We start from the raw sequence: 17,801 nt of genomic DNA on the forward strand, positions 1-17,801 counted from the left end.
CAAGGCAACCTGCTGTGTAGAGACAGTCCTGCAGTGACAGCTACTCAACTTTCAAGAACACTGGGTGGGCTTAGCAGAGTCCACATGCCATAGTGCTGCAGACATCACTCTCCCATGCTGGATTTGGGCTCCAGGCAGGCCGTGGCATGGTCAGTCTTACACAGGGTTTAGGAGCACCTGGCTCATGGCAGGCTGGCCCCTCCTGAACATCGAATGAAGGTCCCCATTCTCTGCCAGAGCAAACGCTCCTCTGTCTGCCCAGGTGGGTGGCAGCAACGTGGGCTGCTTCCGGCATCGCCCTCACCCTCTCTCTGCTCAATCATTCTATGCTTGGCCCCCAGCTTGCTGGCAACGTTCCAGGGTGGGGGATCCCAGGAGAGGAATGAGATCATGCCCAGGGAGGGTTTGAAGGTCCTCCTCAGAGAAAGGCACCTCTATGGATGCAGCTGTGATTAACCCTACTGGAAGCCATACAGTATTTTAATTGCCCTGCTGATGGCCTGGCTGAGCACCCACAGCTGAGTTCCCAGGGTTGGGAGTCTGGCAAAGCAAGGTGGGGCCAAGAAGGGCCAAAGTGGTGGGTGTCCCTTTACTCCCTAAGGCATACAGCAGTCATAGCCTGACCTCTGCCTGCCTTCTTGCCTCACAGGCCTGAAAGTGCTGACTGTAGCTCTGTCCCCCAGAGATACCAGTGTAGCTTCTGAGGCAGAGAAAGGAGGCCTGCCTGTGGGTCCACAGGAGGCCAGAAGTTGAACTGGAAGGAACAGTGCCAGGGGATTTGATGATCAGTCTGCTCCCTGGGAATTTAGTCTGGGGAACAATGAATCACCTAAGAAACTAGGATCTGAAACAGTTTGGGCTTAGTTGAGATTGGACTGGTGGTGGTGGGGTGATCAGGGCTCAGAGGTGTCCTAGTGCAAACACAAGGTAGTTTGGTTGACGCCGCCACCTAGATGGGCCTGGCCCAGGTCTAATCTAGAAGCAGGGTTAGGCATTAGTAGCAGGCAGAAAAGGGGAAATGTGAAAGTACAAGGCGCTGGGAGACAAGCCTGGGCTGCCCTGGCCTACAGCACAATAGCCTTTTGAAGGAAGCTTCCCTAAAGCCAGCAGCTGCTCACAGTCCCGTCCATGACTACATTCATGGGTCAGTCTCTCAGAGCAGTGCGTGGAGGCTTCACTCTTAGGCGCTCAGTGACAGCTGAGGTGGGGAGGGGGCTGCCAGTCAAACAAACCTCTTCAACCTGCTTCCTCTCTGCCCCTCGTTCTGGGAAGGGTAATGGGTTGGCAGCTTGAATGCTGGGACCTTTTCTGTCCCAGCCAGGCGCTTGTCAATTGTGGTCTAAAAGATGGCGCTGAGGAGAGTACTGAAGTTGCTGTGCCACAAAACAGATGAAGCTGCATCAGATTACAGCTCAAAGGATAACATAAAAGCCTGGGGCCATGGTAATATAAATGGATGCATAGGTGAAGGCCATGACAACCACCCAAAACTCATCCTCAATGACACGAGACCTTCCGCCCTTAGGAGAACACACTCCCTAATGCTCGAGTGGCTGTACACCTGTCAAACAGTACAGAGTAGAGAGGAGACATTTTACAGACATGTCTTCAGTTAGGTGACCTAGGCCCACAGATAGATACCCAGTTAAGATGGGAGACGCTGGGCCTGATGGTACAAGACTGGAGTTCTAGGTAACTGGAGGTGGGGGCAGGAGGATTGCCAAGTTCAAGGCCAGAAATTTAGTGAGATCCTGCCTCAAAATAAAGATAAACAAGTAAACAAACAAAAGGAGCTGGGCAGTAGTGGTGCAACCCTTTAATCCTGGCACTCAAGAGGCAGAGGCAGGTGGATCTGTATGCGTTCAAGGCCAGCCTGACCACAGCCACTTGTAACTCTAGCCCCAAGGGGTCTAAAGTCGTTTTCTGGCCTCCAAGAGCAGTAGGCATACAGATGGTACAGACATATGCAGGCAAAAACACTCACATACATTAAAAAAAAAAAAAAAAAAGGCAAAGAGGGAGAAAGTGTATATATACGCGCACGTGTGTGTGCACACGTATACACACACACACACACACACACACACACACACACACACACACACACACACGGAGTGAATGCTCCTTGCTCTGCCTTGCTGTCCACCTGCCAGAGCCTGACTGCCTTGGCCAGCAGAGAATGGAGTAGGTGTGGGACGGAGGGGTGGCTGCTTTTTTTCGGAACCAGGTACAATAGCTTGTCTGTACTCCACCATCATCCTTGGTCACTTTTGCTGTGGTTGTGGCTCCTCTAGGCTCCTTAGCTGTCAGGGGACTGAGGAATAAAGGGACAAGGAAACCAGGCCCAACATCTCTAAAGTTGAGGTCACACTTTTCCTGTTGGCTGGAGGACAATGCGCCACAGGGCTCCAAGACCAGGGAGGCTGGAGAGCTAGGCTTGCTCAGATTTCCAGGATGCCCACGCCAGAGGAGACTGTCAGGCAACACCAGCACAGTCTGGTCCATCACTTGGGGGCTTGGGGAAGGGAACCGTGAGGAGGCATCAGACCATGAGCCTATCTGGTCTCCAGCTGCACTGGCTTTCTCTCCCTCGGATGTGACCAGAGGCACCTGGTGCTTGTATGGGGGCAGAGACTGCCAGCTCATGGTGGATGTCCTGTCTTGAGACAGTCTCAACTGCTGGGATCACAGAAGAAGTCCTCAGGGAGCTCACTCAGAAGTCCATCCAGATCATCTGCAGAGGAAAGTGGACAGGAGTAGACTCAGTGACAACCACAGAATTCCACAGAAGTCAGATCTGAGTCCCTGCCCTTTAGGAGGACCTTGAGCCGGCCACACATCCAGAAAGGTGGCGGCTCTGGGGCAGTATGCCCATGCCAATGGGTGTGAGACTGACATGTCTCCCTATAAACATATGCGCAACAGATGGCAAGATGCAATCCCTGGGCCATTTTAGTAGGAATGGGTATCCCCAAGCTTCAGTGGCTTCTTTCCCTTCTATCCAGAGGCAGTGTTGAGCAGGAAGGATTTGGAGGTTTCTTATTGCAGCTTTCTTTGTCAGATGAGGGGCATATGTTGGGAATGACAAGTTTATCAGCCTCGGCTCTCAGCTGACAGTGGGATGAGCATCCCAATCCGAGTGCCTGGGTGGACACGAAGAATCAAAGGCACAGCGGCGCAGCCTTTAATCCCAGCACTCGGGAGGCAGAGGCAGGTGGATCTCTGTGAGTTTAAGACCAGCCTGGTCTACATAGAAAGTTCCTGGACAGCCAGAGTTAAGAGAGTTATAGAGAGAAACTTTGTCTTGGGGGGATATGTGTGATCATCCTGGGCTGGCAAAATGGCCAGCAGGTACTTCCAGAACCGATATAGTAGAGGACTGATTCCCATGAGCTGTCCTCTGACCTTCACACATGCCTGCCTTTCCAATAGAGAGAATGAAAAGGGAAAGAGAGGAAGCAGCCCTGACCAATGCTGTCAGATGTGGTGCTTACTGGAAGCTGGAGATGCCACTAACATTGGTAATCCCGAAGTCACACTCACTGCAGGCTCATTCCACCTCAACAACCCTTCTCGGGCGGCTCAGGGTGGTTGCTGGGATAAAACCCACTTTCCTGAGAGAGCGAACTCTAAAGAGGTGCAGTGACTTGCCCAGAGTGAGCCTACTCAAGCTCTACCTGTTGCCACTTCCGGGACAGGATGGGGGTCCCGGAAGGCAGAATGTAAACCACACCCAAGAGCACAGCTCCAGGTCTGGCAAGAGCACTCAGTAGCGGCCACTGCAAGGAAAAGGAGAAGGGAGATCAGGGAGCACTCAAAGTTTAATTAGGGTGACTAGCACTGTATTCAGGGCAGGTGGGGCTATTATTTGCTTACAGCAAGGAAAAAGTTGCCCAATGGGCTGGGCATGGCAGTGCTTGCCTTTAACGCCAGCACTTGGAGGCTAAGGCTAAAACTCTGCTGTGAGTCTGACGCCAGCTTGTGCTGTATGGTGAGCACCTGGCCAGCTAGGACTACGTAGCTGGAGAAAACCATCCGGGTGAAGGGAAGGAGCAGGGTGAAGGATAGGATCTCGGAAACGGCAGGAATTGCATGTCTGAATTCAGCCCTGTAGAGTGGCACAACATGACATGAACACCCTGTTCCATAGCCAACTCTCCTCACTGGCTCTGTGACCACCAGCAGCTTCTTCAGACAGCAATGGGGTCAGCAGCAGGCCCAGTCACAAGGAGAGAGTACAGGATCCCAGACAACACAAAACCACAGCATAAGGGGCAAAGTCCCCTGCGTTGGATCTAAACAAACGGGCTTTATGGTTTACATATTGGTATATTGTGAATGTAGTTAGTGTGAGACCACTACCCACAATCCTCCTGCCTCCAGGACAGGCAGGATTGAATTTCTGAAACTGAAAGCTAAGGAGTGATTGGGACATGATGTCTCCACCTGAGGGTAGCTCCAACTGAGCCTCTCAGGCTTGTGTCCCCTTCCCCCTGGCCACATGGGTATGTGACTCCTTGGCACTCCTTGGGGATCCTGAGTGCAGGGTAGGAAATCTGCTTCCACGATCTGTTCATGAGGACTTGACATAGGACAAAGAGCCATGCACCCAGGGGCTGGCGATGCTCCCTTCTGCAGCTAAAGGTATTGCCAGCACATGGGGGAGCTATGGACTACATTTTGTGTGCTTTACATGGCTTCTGCTACACTGTTGCAAGAGTGTAACAGCTCTTAACAAGGCCCGCAGCCTTGCTGAACAAGACATCCTGCAATTTCTGAAAAATTCTGCTCCAGTTCACAGACGTACAGCAGGAGGTATACGGTGCAGCTGCAGAGAAGCACTCTCTCTGGGAGTGAGGCCAGGGGGTGCTGAGGGGCTATGTGCCTTACCTGCCTCTGGGAGCTCTTCCTCAGAAGACACCACTGGGCTCTGTGCCGTTCTGAGGCCCTGTGCAGGCTCTGCAGTTACATCAGGCTGGAGGTTTCCATGGAAGCTTCCTAGATCCTGAGGACAGCCGATCTGGTTACCAGTGTTCAATGCCCCTGAAGTCCCTGGGGTGGGGGTGCCTCTGCCCAAATGACCTCAAAGGGAGGGCCTCTCAGGACAAAGACAGGATAGGGGAATTGGGTGTGTGTGTGGGGGGGGGGGCAGGATCACTCAGGCCCAAGCTGAGGGAGAGAGATGAAACAGAAAACACCCAAAACAGCAGACAACTAAGCAAAGACAGATTTTTGGGCTGATCTTTTCAATTTCTGTCAGTGTCTAATGTTTTAGGCCACAGAAGGTAAAGAGGAGCTAGCCTGGGATTAAAAATAAGCTGTTATCAGGGCTAGAGAAGATGCATTTAAGAGCACACATTGTTCTTCTAGAGGATCCAGGTTCGATTCCCAGCACCTGAATGATGGTTCACAACCATCTTTAACTCTAGTTTCAGGAGATCCAATGCACTCTTCTGGCTTCCACAAGCACCAAGCACACACATAGTACACAGTACACATAAATACGTGCAGGCAAACACAACACTCACACATAAAATAAATAAATCTTAAAAAAAAAAAAAAACAAAAAAAGAAACCCTATACTCACACAAAAGGACAAATTTTCAAGAAAAATGAAGGTTATAGAGGTGGGGTAACTGTAAGGGCATATGAAGGGGTCCATGGAAAAAGAGTAAATATTAGTAGAAAATAAGATAAAGGTCTACAGTGACTGGAGGTCATCAAGTCAAACACTTGTTCTATAGATAGTGTAAAAGCAGGGGAAGGGACAGGGCTTGTTGCCCAAGGTCACAGTAGAAATTATTAGCAGAACTTGGACAAGACCCAGGTCTCCTGCCCTCCTCCAGGCCAGGATCCTAAGGGTGGAGACAGCAAGATCCAGCCTGGGTAGACCTGCCTGAGCTATCTTCAGCTCCCACACACAAATGTTTGCCTCTGTTCCTGAAGGGTGCGCTCCAGTGTATGCCTAGAGAAGGCAGAGACCAGGAGGGAGGTCTCAGAGCAGGGACCAGCTCACCTGACCGGCCATGTGTTGCACCTGGCACAGATTTGACACTCTATTCTTTTCTGCCACCACCCCCAGGAGGCCCTTGCCTGGTTCTCAAGTGACTCCTAACTTCTCAGATGATCAAGTCTGCCATCAGACATTCAGGGTTCACCAGGAAGCCAGCTGCTCTGGTAGGTACTGTTACTCAGCCGGATGGCAGGCGGCTGGAGCAGGGGCAGCGGAGACTCCTGTTTCCAAAGGCATCTCTTCACCTCAGTGGACCTGCCCCTTCACACCTTTGCCTCCAGGGATGAGGAGAGGAAGAACTGAGAGAAACCAGGCGGGAAAGCCCTGCCAGTCACCGGCTAGCCTAACCCACTTACCTTGGGCAAGGGCTGAGGTGGCTTGAGGAAGTCCCCGTCCCCGTCCCCAGAATCTAGACTGTAAATATGGACCAGGTTGTTGGGTGTCACGTTGAGGTAGTGGTTTCTGAGTGAAGGAGAGAACACTCCAATCTGGAGTTAGGAAGGGGAGTCAGTAGAGGGAGCATGGCGCTGCTGGGTGACCTTCAGGAGCCAGCTTTCCCTTGGCTCCTTGTCCTCTGCACCAAACTCACACACACACTCCTGCCTTAGCCTTGGTGCCATAACAGAGCCACTTACCACCCCCAAACCCCCAAATACAACTCTTTATCCCCATTTACCCTTGATGAGTGGAGCAGTCTACTGGCCAAAGGCTTGCTCTCAGCCCCAGCAAACCAGGGCCTTGATTCTCCATGGTTGGTAGTGGAAGGCAGCCAGCCAAGCAGGACACCCTGGGGCTCCTCCCCACAGCAGGTCTGTTCTGAAGCCCCCCTACCTGCTTCAGCAACAGCACTGAGCCAGGCTTCAGCTCATTCTGGTGTGTCTCCAGAAGTACCCTATGCACTGTCCCAAGCATCTCTCCTGCAAAAACCACATGGCCTCTGTCTCAGGGTCAAGGCTACAGAAAAGGATCTGAGTTCTGGCTGGGGAGTGGGCTGTTCATCTCTGTCTCTTGATGTCAGTGGAGGTCACTCCTTACCTGTGGGGTCCTTAAAAACCACACTGGCGTCCATTGTGCTCCGAGTCAGGGACTTGATCATCACTGCCATGTTGGGGACCTTGTTCCTGGGGAGCTGCTTGAGGGCTGCCTGCTTACAAGGAGACACATTTACTGAGCTAAGCATGCCCACATGTAACTCCCCATGGCAACCAGGGGGCGGTAACAGCTTTCCTTTGTGGCAGGCCAAGGCAGGTGGAAGGGCACATTTCTGCCTCCCGTAGAGGCTGAAGCTGGCAGGTCTTTCTCTTTCTCTTAGGTGTCTTTCCCTTTGTATGGGTTTTTGTGGCTCACTCCATCATGGCAGGCCACACATACCAACACGCATCTGTACATGAGAGACCCGTAGGCGCTCTCAGGGTGGCAATGCGCTTCATCTCTCTCTCAATCTGGCACCGGAAGTGGAAGTGAAGAGGTATACCCAACATGAGCTCAGATGACGGTGCAAACACGCAACCAAAGGGACTTGAGGCTGCCCTCCAGGGACAGGGCTGGGCTGAGATGGCAAGCAGCCTCTTCCGAAGGCAGAGCAGACAGCAGTCTCCGTCCTCTAGACCCTTACCTTGCGCAGCACCATGACAATACTGTAGGTATACAGGAAGCAGGTGGGGTCTCGATCATCCAGGCCCAGAGCAGATTTCATGGTGAGCCAGGGCCCGCGCCCAAAATCTTCTTCCACTGATCCCTGGGAACTAGTAACAATCTGGAACCACAGAGCAGAGGGGACCCTGCATGAGTGAGTGGGTCTACCTTGGGAAAGACACTTGACTGAGGCAGGGCAGATGGAGAGAGAGAGATAGTGAGCTCCTGGGGTGAGGGTGGGGGTGGGGGCTGAGGTGGGGAGGGACGCCTCTCAATACTGTAATGACCAGAAAGTGGCATGTGACCTGGCTGCACCCTGCTTCTTTTTGCTTTTGTGGTTTTTTTGTTTTTGTTTTTTTTTTTTTTTCCCCTTTTTGTTCTTCAAGACAGGTTTTTCTCTATGTAGTTGTCCTGGAACTCACTCTGTAGACCAGGCTGGCCTTAAACTTGGAGCCCCACCTGTCTCTGCCTCCCAAGTGCTGGGATTAAAGGTAGGCACCACCACTCCAGGCAATGTCCTGGTTTTAACCATTAGTTGCCTTGTATCAGCAGCTGCTTTAAGTCCAGATGCTTACTACCAGGTTTGCATCCTAAGTGAACAGGCAACCCTGGGGAGCTGCAGCAAAAAGCAACACTGGGAGGATTAAAAGCAAAGGTGGGCCTGAAGATAGAGGAAGTCACTTAGAGCTCCAGGAGGGAGGGAGGCTGGTCCTACCCACTGAAAGGGAAGCTCATGGAGACAAGATGAAGGCCGATCCTTCCCAGCTCAGCTCCCAGAAACCCGAGAGGGTTCCCAAGATACCATCTCATAAGCCTTATTACGATTTCCTCCCTAGGGAAAGATGCAGCCGGCTGGATCTGTAGCTGTCAGATGGAAGAGAAGGTTGAGCCATGGCTGTAAAACTGCCGCCTCCCCCACCTGTTCCCAGCTGCCCTCTGGTGTCTAGCAGCATCAACTGAGGCATGCTTATTCTTACTTATGTTTAGCCTGCATGCGTGCCTGTGTGAGTGTGTCAGGTCTTGGAGGTACAGACAGTTGTGAGCTGCCATGTGGGAATCCTCTGGAAAAGCAGTCAGTGCTCTTAACCTCTCCAACCCCACCTCTCACTTTTAAGCAATGCCCAAGAAGAGATTTACATAGAAGAAGTTACCTCAGTCTGGAATTTAGCTAGAGCACCATGAGTCGGAGTCTGGGGTGTGGAAACCATGATCTCCTCCAAATTCTTCCCGCTGTGCTAAGAGGGGAAGAGAAGGTGAGAGCAAGCTCAGCAGCTGTTATTTACAAGTACAGCGCCTTGTCTGGGGTTACATAATGAGTTCAGGAAACTATCAGGGACAATTAGCACATAGTACATTGCTCCTAATGCAGTCTCAAGAGCCTCATTGGTAGCTAAAAAAGATACTTTGGGGATCAGTTTGGGAATATAAGGAAACTGGAGCTGGCTCAGAAGCAAGGCCCAGAGCTGCCTGAAGGGGGCAGTGACCCAAATAGAGGGGTCTGTGAGGAGTTACTGAGCAGCTCTCCCAGAGGCCCTTCTAGGAGAAAGCGCAGACCATCCCCCTCGGGTTTCTCCTGAAGCGCCAGCAAGAGCAAGTGACAACAGGTGTCAATCCTGGCACCAGGAAGATACCTATTGTAACCAGAGCAAAGCTTCAGTGCCCAGTTACCTGGCATCTAACTCAAAACTAGTTGGAGGGACCTTATCCCTTCACTGCCTCTTACATATAACCCCCGTGGGGCTGCCTCACTTCCAACCCCAAGCTTCCCCAGCCCCCCCATGCCCTGCCCCGTCCCGCCCCGCCCCATCAAAGTGCTCTGTGATCCATCCCTAAGAGCACCTGCTCTTCAGCCTGTCTTCTCACTGCTGGACCAACCCAAAGCGCAGTCCCCATCCTCCCCGCTATCCTAGCCATCTACCCAAAGCCACTGAGCAGGGCCAAGGCAGAGCCAGTGTGTCCCCAGGGGCCAAGGAAGGGCCCTACTCTCACAGTACCCTTTGTGCATGACCACTCACCCCCACCTACTTTTTCCACCGCACTGCAAGTTTATTCTCTGTGCCAAATAAATTGCCCAATATCTACCTCTTAGCTGATATCGGTGAGAAAATACCCCTGTCTAGGGCTAGCAAACAGACACAAAAACTAGGAAATGTGCCTCTCAAGTGCTCTTCCTGTCCACTTTTTTTTTTTTTTTTTCCCCTTTAAGGAAAGGTTTACTTTGGCTTACAGGGGACACTGATCATGTCAGGGAACTCAAGTGGCAAGAGCCTGAGGCAGCCTGTCTCACACCACTTCCGTTTGTATTCAGTCCAGGACCCCAGCCCATGGAATGGAGCATCCCACAATTAAGGTGGCCCTTCCCACCTGCACTAATCTAAGTGAGGAAGTCCCTTATAGGCAAGCCACTCCCCACCCCTTCAGTGCTGGGGTTGGAGCTCAGGGCTTGTGCCTGCTAGGTGTGTGCTCTACCCCCAGCCACTCCCTTCTTCCCTCCCACTTCTGACTTGTACAGCTTTGCAAACCTTATTTTTTACATATGTATGTGTGCATAAGTACACATGTACACATATGTGGATGCTAGAGGACAACCTCAGAAGTACTCCTTGGAAGGCCCCAAGCACTTTTTACCCTGTTTTTTACTTTTCAGAAGTATTTGTTATTTTACTGTATGGCTATTTTTGGGGCATAAACATATGTGTCTGGTGTTCACAGAGGTCAAAGGGTGTCACCTTCCAGGGACTGGAGTTACAGACAGCTGTGAACCACCATGTGCAGGTTGGAAACTGAACTCAGGTCCCCTGTAAGAGCAACAAGTACTCTTAACCTCTGAGCCATCTCTCCACCCCCTACTTTGTTTTGTATTTGTCTTTTCGAGACAGGGTTTCTCTGTAGCTTCGGAGGCTGGCCTAGAACTCACTCAGTAGACCAGGTTGGCCTTAAACTCACAGGGATCGGCCTGTCACTGCCTCGCCTGAGTGCTGAGACTAAAGGCGGGCACCACCACCGCCCAGCCTTACTGTTTTGTGAGGCATGGTCTTTCACTGTCTTAGAGCTTCCCCCAGAAAGCTAGGCTGCTTGGTCAGTGAACCCCAGGAATCATTTCATCCCCCCCACCAGAGTTAGGATAACAAGCATGTGCCTCCACCCCCAGTTTTGTGTTTCACATGGGTTCCACAGCTCATGCTTGCACGGTGCACTGTGCCTAATGAGTCATCTCTCCAGCCCTTACAAATGCCTTCTTCCCACTTCTTTTGCCTGTCATGAAGATAATCTAAGAATGGACCACCGTTTCTTCCCCTGGATCCTAGTGTCCTGGAAAACTGGTCACTCACCTGGTGGGGCAAAAGTCCTGCTGGGCCAGGGAAGCGGCGGGTTTTAGCTCGAATGGAGGGGCGGGAGGGCTGCTGGGGTGTCCGGTTGGTAGCAGTGACAAGCTGAACCAGGTGGTTGGTGACTATAGGTGTCTGCAGAGCTGGCTGAGGAACTGGGGTGGAAGCGCCTCTGGGGGTGCTGACCAGAGATTCAACAGAAGACACTGGGGGACGGGATGGCAAGGGTCCCCGAGGAAATGCTGCAGAGCTGCAGCGGGGGAATCGAGGTCCAGGAAAACTGGGCATGCCACTTGACCAAGCTCTGGGAGACTGACATGGCTGACCAGGCAAATGATTCTGCGGGATGCTCCCAGCTACTTGGAAAGGCTGAGGTGCAGGAACAGGGGGGTCTCTTTGACGGGAAACTGCTGAGGCAGATGGGAGAAGAAGGCTGCCTTTAGCTCCAGGTCTTGAGGAAGGCCCTGGATTCCTACAGCGGACAACGGGCCCCTTCTGGAAAGATCCATTCCAGTCAGCCACTCTGGCCCTTTTTGCCAATACTGGATCCTCACGGCGCTGCACAGGCAGGATTTGGGCGGTCCCACTGTCAATTCCAAGTTCCAGCTCCAAGCCAGCTCCCTCCAGCTCCATGCTTGCCAGGGCCTTGTCAAACTCATCTTGATCGGGTGCCTCAAAGCCACCAATGCCCTGCTGATGGCTCCCAAAGATAAAGCCAGAGTGTGCGGCCGAGGACTGGGGTCCAGATGACTCCTGGAGCGCTCCTGTTAGTGCCGTTCTTTGCTGACTGCCTGTGCTGCTGCTAGAGATCGAGACAGGTCTTAGGGACACTGCTCCTGAACAGAATGGATCCCTGATGGTCTGGGGTTTGCTGGGAGTAGGGAGACAGAGTCCTGGGACAGGCCGGCTGGAAGAAGTGGGGTATGATCGCAACGGTTTTGAGGATCCTGGCTGCAGAGTCTCCTGTGGCCTGGAAGAAACAGGCATCAGGTGGCCAGCATTCCCAGGTAGTACACCAGAGAAATGGTTCTCTGCATTCTCCACAGCAGATAAGAAGTCCTACAAACAAACAGGAGAAAGTGGGCCTTGCATCAGTGTTTTGCTTTTGAGACAGTATCTCACATAGCTCAGACTGGCCTTGTTGAGCTTGCTATGTAGCTCAGGATGACCTTGAACTCCCCACTCTCTACCTCCACCTCCTGAGTTAAGGTTTTACAGGCCAGTGCTACCACATTTGTCAGGGTCTTTCCATCTGGGAATTTAAAACTGCTTCCAAAAAAATAAATTCATAAAAACAAAACATTCTACTTTTTTCGTTTAAGCATATAGTATGTATGTGTGCAGGTACACACACAAGCAAGAAACCAAGATATGAAGGCAACGATGGCACTTCTCACTACTTATGATGCCCCTATGAGCCAGTGGGCCACCAGGCTTATGGCAGAAGCAGTCCAAGGTTAGATTTTTCAGAGAGTACTGTCCAAGAGGAGGTTTACTGGGAAAGCAGCAGGAAACGCATTCCAGGGTACCAGGAAGCCTAAGGCACCCCACAAGGTCACAAACTCATCTGAAAGAGACGGGCTAGTGTTCAGTCAGGACAGTGGGGAGCGACCCTGTCGGCCATGCATTCCCTACCTCCTTAGCTCCACCATGCACACTCACACACACAGTCTTCAGTAAGACCGAAAGCCCCTGGATCCAGCCAAAGACAGCAGTTAAATATAGCTCCCCAGGCAAGTTAAATTAAGTATGGATTGCATTTGGGAAGCAAGGTGAGATTGACACCTTCAAGAGCAACAGACCTGTTCTGAGGGTGTTTTGAGTCAGAACTGCTGATTAAGTGACAGGAAGGTGCTATCCACCCCCAGCCCCTGCTGCTGCTCTGGAGTGTCTGGGCTAGAGAGAGGTTTTTCCTGCTTCAGACGTGCATCCAGAGTGCCACACTCCAGCCACACAATGGGCAGAATGGCAGGATCCTGATCACCCTGAGGATTGATGGTCCCCTTTCCTCCCACGGAGCTGACACTTAGCCGTGGCATCATTTGCCTTGGGAACAAAAATGTGAACAGTCTGAATCATTCCTCCTAATTCCATTATTACCCTGGCAGCTCTACTGTCACCTGCTAAGACCCAAGAGGGTCACGTTCACAGTTCCTTCTCAGCCTCTGATGACACATCTCCAAAACCAAAAGTTAAAGGGACACATCTTGATAAAGCTGGTAGTGCTGAAAAAGCCCACAAAGAAGATGAGTATGATGGTATACTCTCATAATCGCAGCAATGAAGACAGGAGGCAGGAGGACCAGGAGTTCAATGTCATTCTTAGACACACAGCAATCTGGGGTCAGCCCAAGCTAACTGAGACTGTCTCATTAAAAACAAAACAGAAGCTGGGCAGTGGTGGCACATGCCTTTAATCCCAGCACTCAGGAGGCAGACGCAAGCAGATCTCTGAGTTCGTGGTCAGCTTAGGCTACAGAGTGAGTTCTAAGTCAGCCAGGGCAACACAGTGAAACCCTGTCTGAAGAAAAAGAAAGAAAGAGAGAGAGACTGAGTAACTTGCGAACATAAAGCTCAATTTACCATGACACAAACAACACTTGTAGCTTCGTTGGGTGACAGGTACAAGACAGATATCATACTAGAATCCTCAGTGAATCCTTACAATGACCTATGGATAGGTATTGATATTATCCTATGAATAATCCTCATCTTATGGATGCAGAAACTGAGACTTGTTGAGGGTAGAGAGATGCTCAGTGGTTAAGAGCACTCACTGTTCTTCCAGAGGCCCTGAGTTCAGATCCCAGCACTCAGGTCCAGTGACTCACAAAACGATCTGTTACTCCAGCTCCAGGAGATCCAATACCCTCTTCTGCTTCCATGAGCATCTACATGAACATGTGTAGTGTGCACGGGCTCTCTCTCTCTCACACACACACACACACACACACACACACACACACACAAAATACATATATACATAAAATTGTTTAAAAAAAAAAAAGGAAGAAGAAAAATAAGAATCCAAGACTTGAACTGGTCAAGAGTTAGGGCTAGAACCCTCTGGTTTTAGGAGAGGAACTGAGAAGCACAAGGTGGTTCCTGATGCATGCAACACTGAGCTTTTAACCCCAGAATGCACTCAGGAAGCAGAGGCAGGTAACTCAAGGTAGAAATGTCCACGCCTTAGTCCTAGATGAAACTATATTCACTGGTTCTGAGCATGAAGACAGTTATAAAGACTGGTCTGGTAGTCAGGCATAGTGGCACATGCCTGTAATCCCAGCATTCCAGACGTAGGATGGTTTCAAATTCAAGGTGAGCCTTCACTACACAGAGACCCTGTCTCCAAACAAACAACAAACTCAGCAATACCTCTCTGGGAAGGGCTAGGCATGTGGCTGGTTTGATAACAAGTACCATGAAAGAAAAGGCAAGACTCTTGTTGGAAATGGCCTGGGAGGACCAGAGAACATAGGGATTTTCCCAGGCTCACACGGTCAGTAAGGGATTCATTGAAATTCCCGGTCAGAACTCTCATTTAATTGGCATGGAGTAAAGCTTACACAGAAGGAGTCCAATATGCTGACTTTGTATCTCATTTAATTTATCTTCTGAGAAGGAAATGGGAGACACAACAATGTCCTTCATAGTAGAGAAGAGACAGTGGGAGGCTAGGAAATAATCTGCCATGGTCCACATGCCAGTTGGTGCCCTCAGGTGTCCAGTCATCCAGCTCTCCATGAACTCTTCCCACCTCGGGGAGGCTATTATAAAAGTGAATGAAATCACCTTGGAGACAGCTCCCGGTTACAGTTAAGGAGCTAATTTGGTTTTTGTTTTCTTTTTTCTTTTCTTTTTTTTTTTTTTTTGAGATAGATCTCGTGTGGTTCAGAATAGCTTTGAATTCTCTATGCAGTAGAGGTGACCTTGAACTTCTGATCCTTTTGCCTCCACCTCTCAAATGCTGGAATTACAAGTGCACCGGTTTTACTCAGAGCTTGGGGACCGAAGTCAGGGTTTCAAGATTAGCAGATACCTGTGCCCACTTGCCCACATCCCCAGCCCTTTTGTTTTGTTTTGTTTGTTTGTTTGAGACAGAGTCTCTCTACAGGGCCCTTCCTGTTCTTGAACTCACTCTGTAGGCCAGGCTGGCCCAAACTCAGAGATCCATTTGGCTCTGGCTCCCAAGTGCTCAGATTAGGATGTGCATCACCACAACTGGCTTGTTTTGTTTTAAAAACGGTTAAATTTAGCACGGCAGTAGTGTCCCAGCACCAGGAATGCAGTGGCAGGCAGATATCTTGAGTTCAAGGCCAGCCAGAGCTGCACAGAGAAACCCTGTCTCAAACAAAACAACAAGCTAAATACCCAGGTTGGCCTTGGGTTCATTATCTTCCTGCTTCAGCCTCCTGAGTACTGAAACTGCAAGCATATAGCGCCAATTTGGTGGTTGCTTATATTTATTTACATCCCCAGCCTCTCTAATTTGATTAATTAATTAATTAATTAATTAATGAGTGACATTTCCACTGATGGGATTGCTCCAAATGTTTCTATCCAGGTAGGGCCTCTTTGCAATCTCTGATCACCAAAATTTCCCTACCTCATCTTCAAACTCCTCTTCCACAGCAAACAGCTTCTGAAAACTACACGTCTGAAAAGGAAAACAAAGCAATTGAGGCTGGAGGAGAAACGCTGCAGGAACATTCTGTATTCATTATCTTTTCCCCCAGCTCTAACAAGACTATAAAGTGTACTGTTTTTTGTTTGGCTAGTACTGGAGGAGGAAAGAGAGAAGAAATTCAATTTAGGTAAAGACTCAGAAATACTTCTGTGGAAAAAAAACAAACATTTATCTGAATTACTGCTAGAAGGGGGGGGTGGGAAAAGAGAGAGAAATGCCAAGAGAAGCAAAGGCATATCTTCAGGGTCAGCACTGTGCACAAACAATTGAGGCTTTTCTGTGGTTGAGACTGAGGGTCTCAAGTAGCCCAAGCTGGCTTTAAACCCACTATGTGTTGAAGATAATTTTCAACTCTTACATACATACATACATACATACATACATATTGGGGGCAGGCATCACTGTGTGGGTATAGAGGTCAGAAGGCAATTTGAGGGAGTGGGTTCCTCCCTCCCTGTGGATCTAGGGATGGAACTCAGGCCATCAGAGGCGATCACCTTTACCTGCTTAGCCTTCTCTCCAGGCCCTGACCTTGAACTTGAGCCTCTTTTCCTAAGGGATGGGATTACATGCCAGTACCATCTCTGGAAGGCAGGCCTGAGGAACAACATCCCAAAGGTTTGTCCAACACTAGAAACTACCATAAATTCTGGCATGGAACCCTTGTTTCTGAGAATCAAGCCAGTGTTTTCTACAGAAGTCCAAAGCCCCAAAGCTAAGTTCCCAAGAGGGTGAATGCCAAGCCCCAGTCTATATTTTCTTCTTTCTGGCCAATAGGTTCAGAGGAGTGTCAATTCCGCAGCCTGGGGAGGAGGTGGGGGGAGATGTCCAAGGGTCGTGGGGGTGGGGTGATTCCAAAAGGCGGTGACGTCTGGGGACACAGGGATTGATGGCTATTTCCAAAGAGGGAAGGGAAGTAAAGCGAAGGGAAGGAAGGAGGTGCGTGCGCGAGTCCGTAGGTCTGTCTGCTGGGGGAGGGTCCTTTCACAGGTCTCCTGCGCGAGCGTGCTCTCCCTGACTAGAAGAAGCCAGCTCTGCAGACTACACCCAGTCCCCATCCTAGCAGGCAGACGACGAGCACCAAGCTTCCCTGCAGCTGGGACCCGCACCCCCACCCCGAGGCGGCGCAGGCGCGGCTTTACCATAACGACGGCCCGGCTCGGGCGGGTGGACTGGCCCGGCCGTCCCAGACTCAAGGGGTTCACCTCCAACTCGACCCAGATGTAAGTGGGGCACTGTGGCCGATCGTACACCCGAAGCAGGGTCTGAGAGAAGCGTCTTTAAGACCACGGCGAAAGCTGAAAGAAGATAGCCAAGAGACTAAGGGTGAGCGTCCAGGGCGGCATTCGAAGCCGCCGCCATAACAGTGGCTCCGCCCTCTTAAAGGGGAGGCCTCATATTTTATCCTGCCGACACGAAGGCCTTCTCCCTCTGGCCTTCCGCCTAGCCTTAAAGGGAAAATTATGGGCTCTCGGCCGCCCCCAAGCGGTCTCTCGAGCCTAGTCCGCTGCGGCGTTAAAGTGAGTATGAGGTTGGCAAAACCCTGGACAACCAATCTTATTCCCTACTTTTTTTTAATGCTGAACACACCAGTGATTTGAGAGTGACTTCATCCTCACCAGAACCCAGCCGACCGTGTAGTCCAGGAGGTCAAACTCACTTTGTAGCTAAAAATAACCTTAATTCCTGGTTGCCCTTCCTCTACCTCTCAATAGTTGGTGATTATAGGCACGGCTGGTTTTCCATGGCACTAGGAATGGAACACAGGGCCTCACACATGGTAGGTCACAGTCCCAGCACCGATGGAACATTTTAGGAAGGGCTAGCGAGTTACAGTGAGGAAGCTGCGTGTGATTTTAGAGTTGGCAAGGATCCTTCCTGTCTCCCCTCCAAAGCACTTCCGAGTCCAGTGTGTCCATTTTCTTAACATTGCCATCTCAACTAACAGAAAAAATCAGGGTCTTCACAGTAAACAGGCTACATCATCTTCCTTCTTTTAGAAAATGGACATTAGTTGGGCATGGAGGTGTATGCATGTAATCCCAGCACTCAGGAAGTTGAGTGAGAAGTGAGTGTTCTAGGCTAGCCTTAGCTGTCAGACCTTATCAAAGAAGGAAGTGAAGGAGGGAGGGAA

At 50.7% G+C, this 17,801-nt stretch overlaps 1 protein-coding gene across 1 annotated transcript; it reads right to left on the reverse strand.

Annotated features, from left to right (window-relative positions):
* Positions 1-2,622: 2,622 nt before the first annotated feature.
* Positions 2,623-16,969, reverse strand: Hrob (homologous recombination factor with OB-fold). The gene is made up of 10 exons (XM_051178329.1): positions 16,810-16,969; positions 15,587-15,637; positions 10,981-12,036; positions 8,800-8,883; positions 7,629-7,769; positions 7,049-7,157; positions 6,845-6,930; positions 6,370-6,501; positions 4,891-5,005; positions 2,623-2,734 (listed from the first exon to the last, which is right to left on the reverse strand). Exons 1-10 carry the CDS (start codon positions 16,810-16,812, stop codon positions 2,673-2,675), a joined length of 1,839 nt encoding a protein of 612 aa, XP_051034286.1. The 5' UTR covers positions 16,813-16,969; the 3' UTR covers positions 2,623-2,672.
* Positions 16,970-17,801: the final 832 nt, after the last annotated feature.

This window comes from Phodopus roborovskii, unplaced genomic scaffold, assembly GCF_943737965.1.
Source record: "Phodopus roborovskii unplaced genomic scaffold, PHOROB, whole genome shotgun sequence".
Taxonomy (NCBI): Eukaryota; Metazoa; Chordata; class Mammalia; order Rodentia; family Cricetidae; genus Phodopus; species Phodopus roborovskii.

Bases quoted from the DNA above. Each gene is read 5' to 3' on its own strand.
- Hrob (XM_051178329.1), bottom strand. The intron at 12,037-15,586 runs GTAGGGAAATTT...GTTTGTTTGTAG, and splicing joins AAGAGGAGTTTGAAGATGAG to GACTTCTTATCTGCTGTGGA. The intron at 8,884-10,980 runs GTGAGTGACCAG...TTCCCCTCTTAG, and splicing joins CAGGACTTTTGCCCCACCAG to CACAGCGGGAAGAATTTGGA.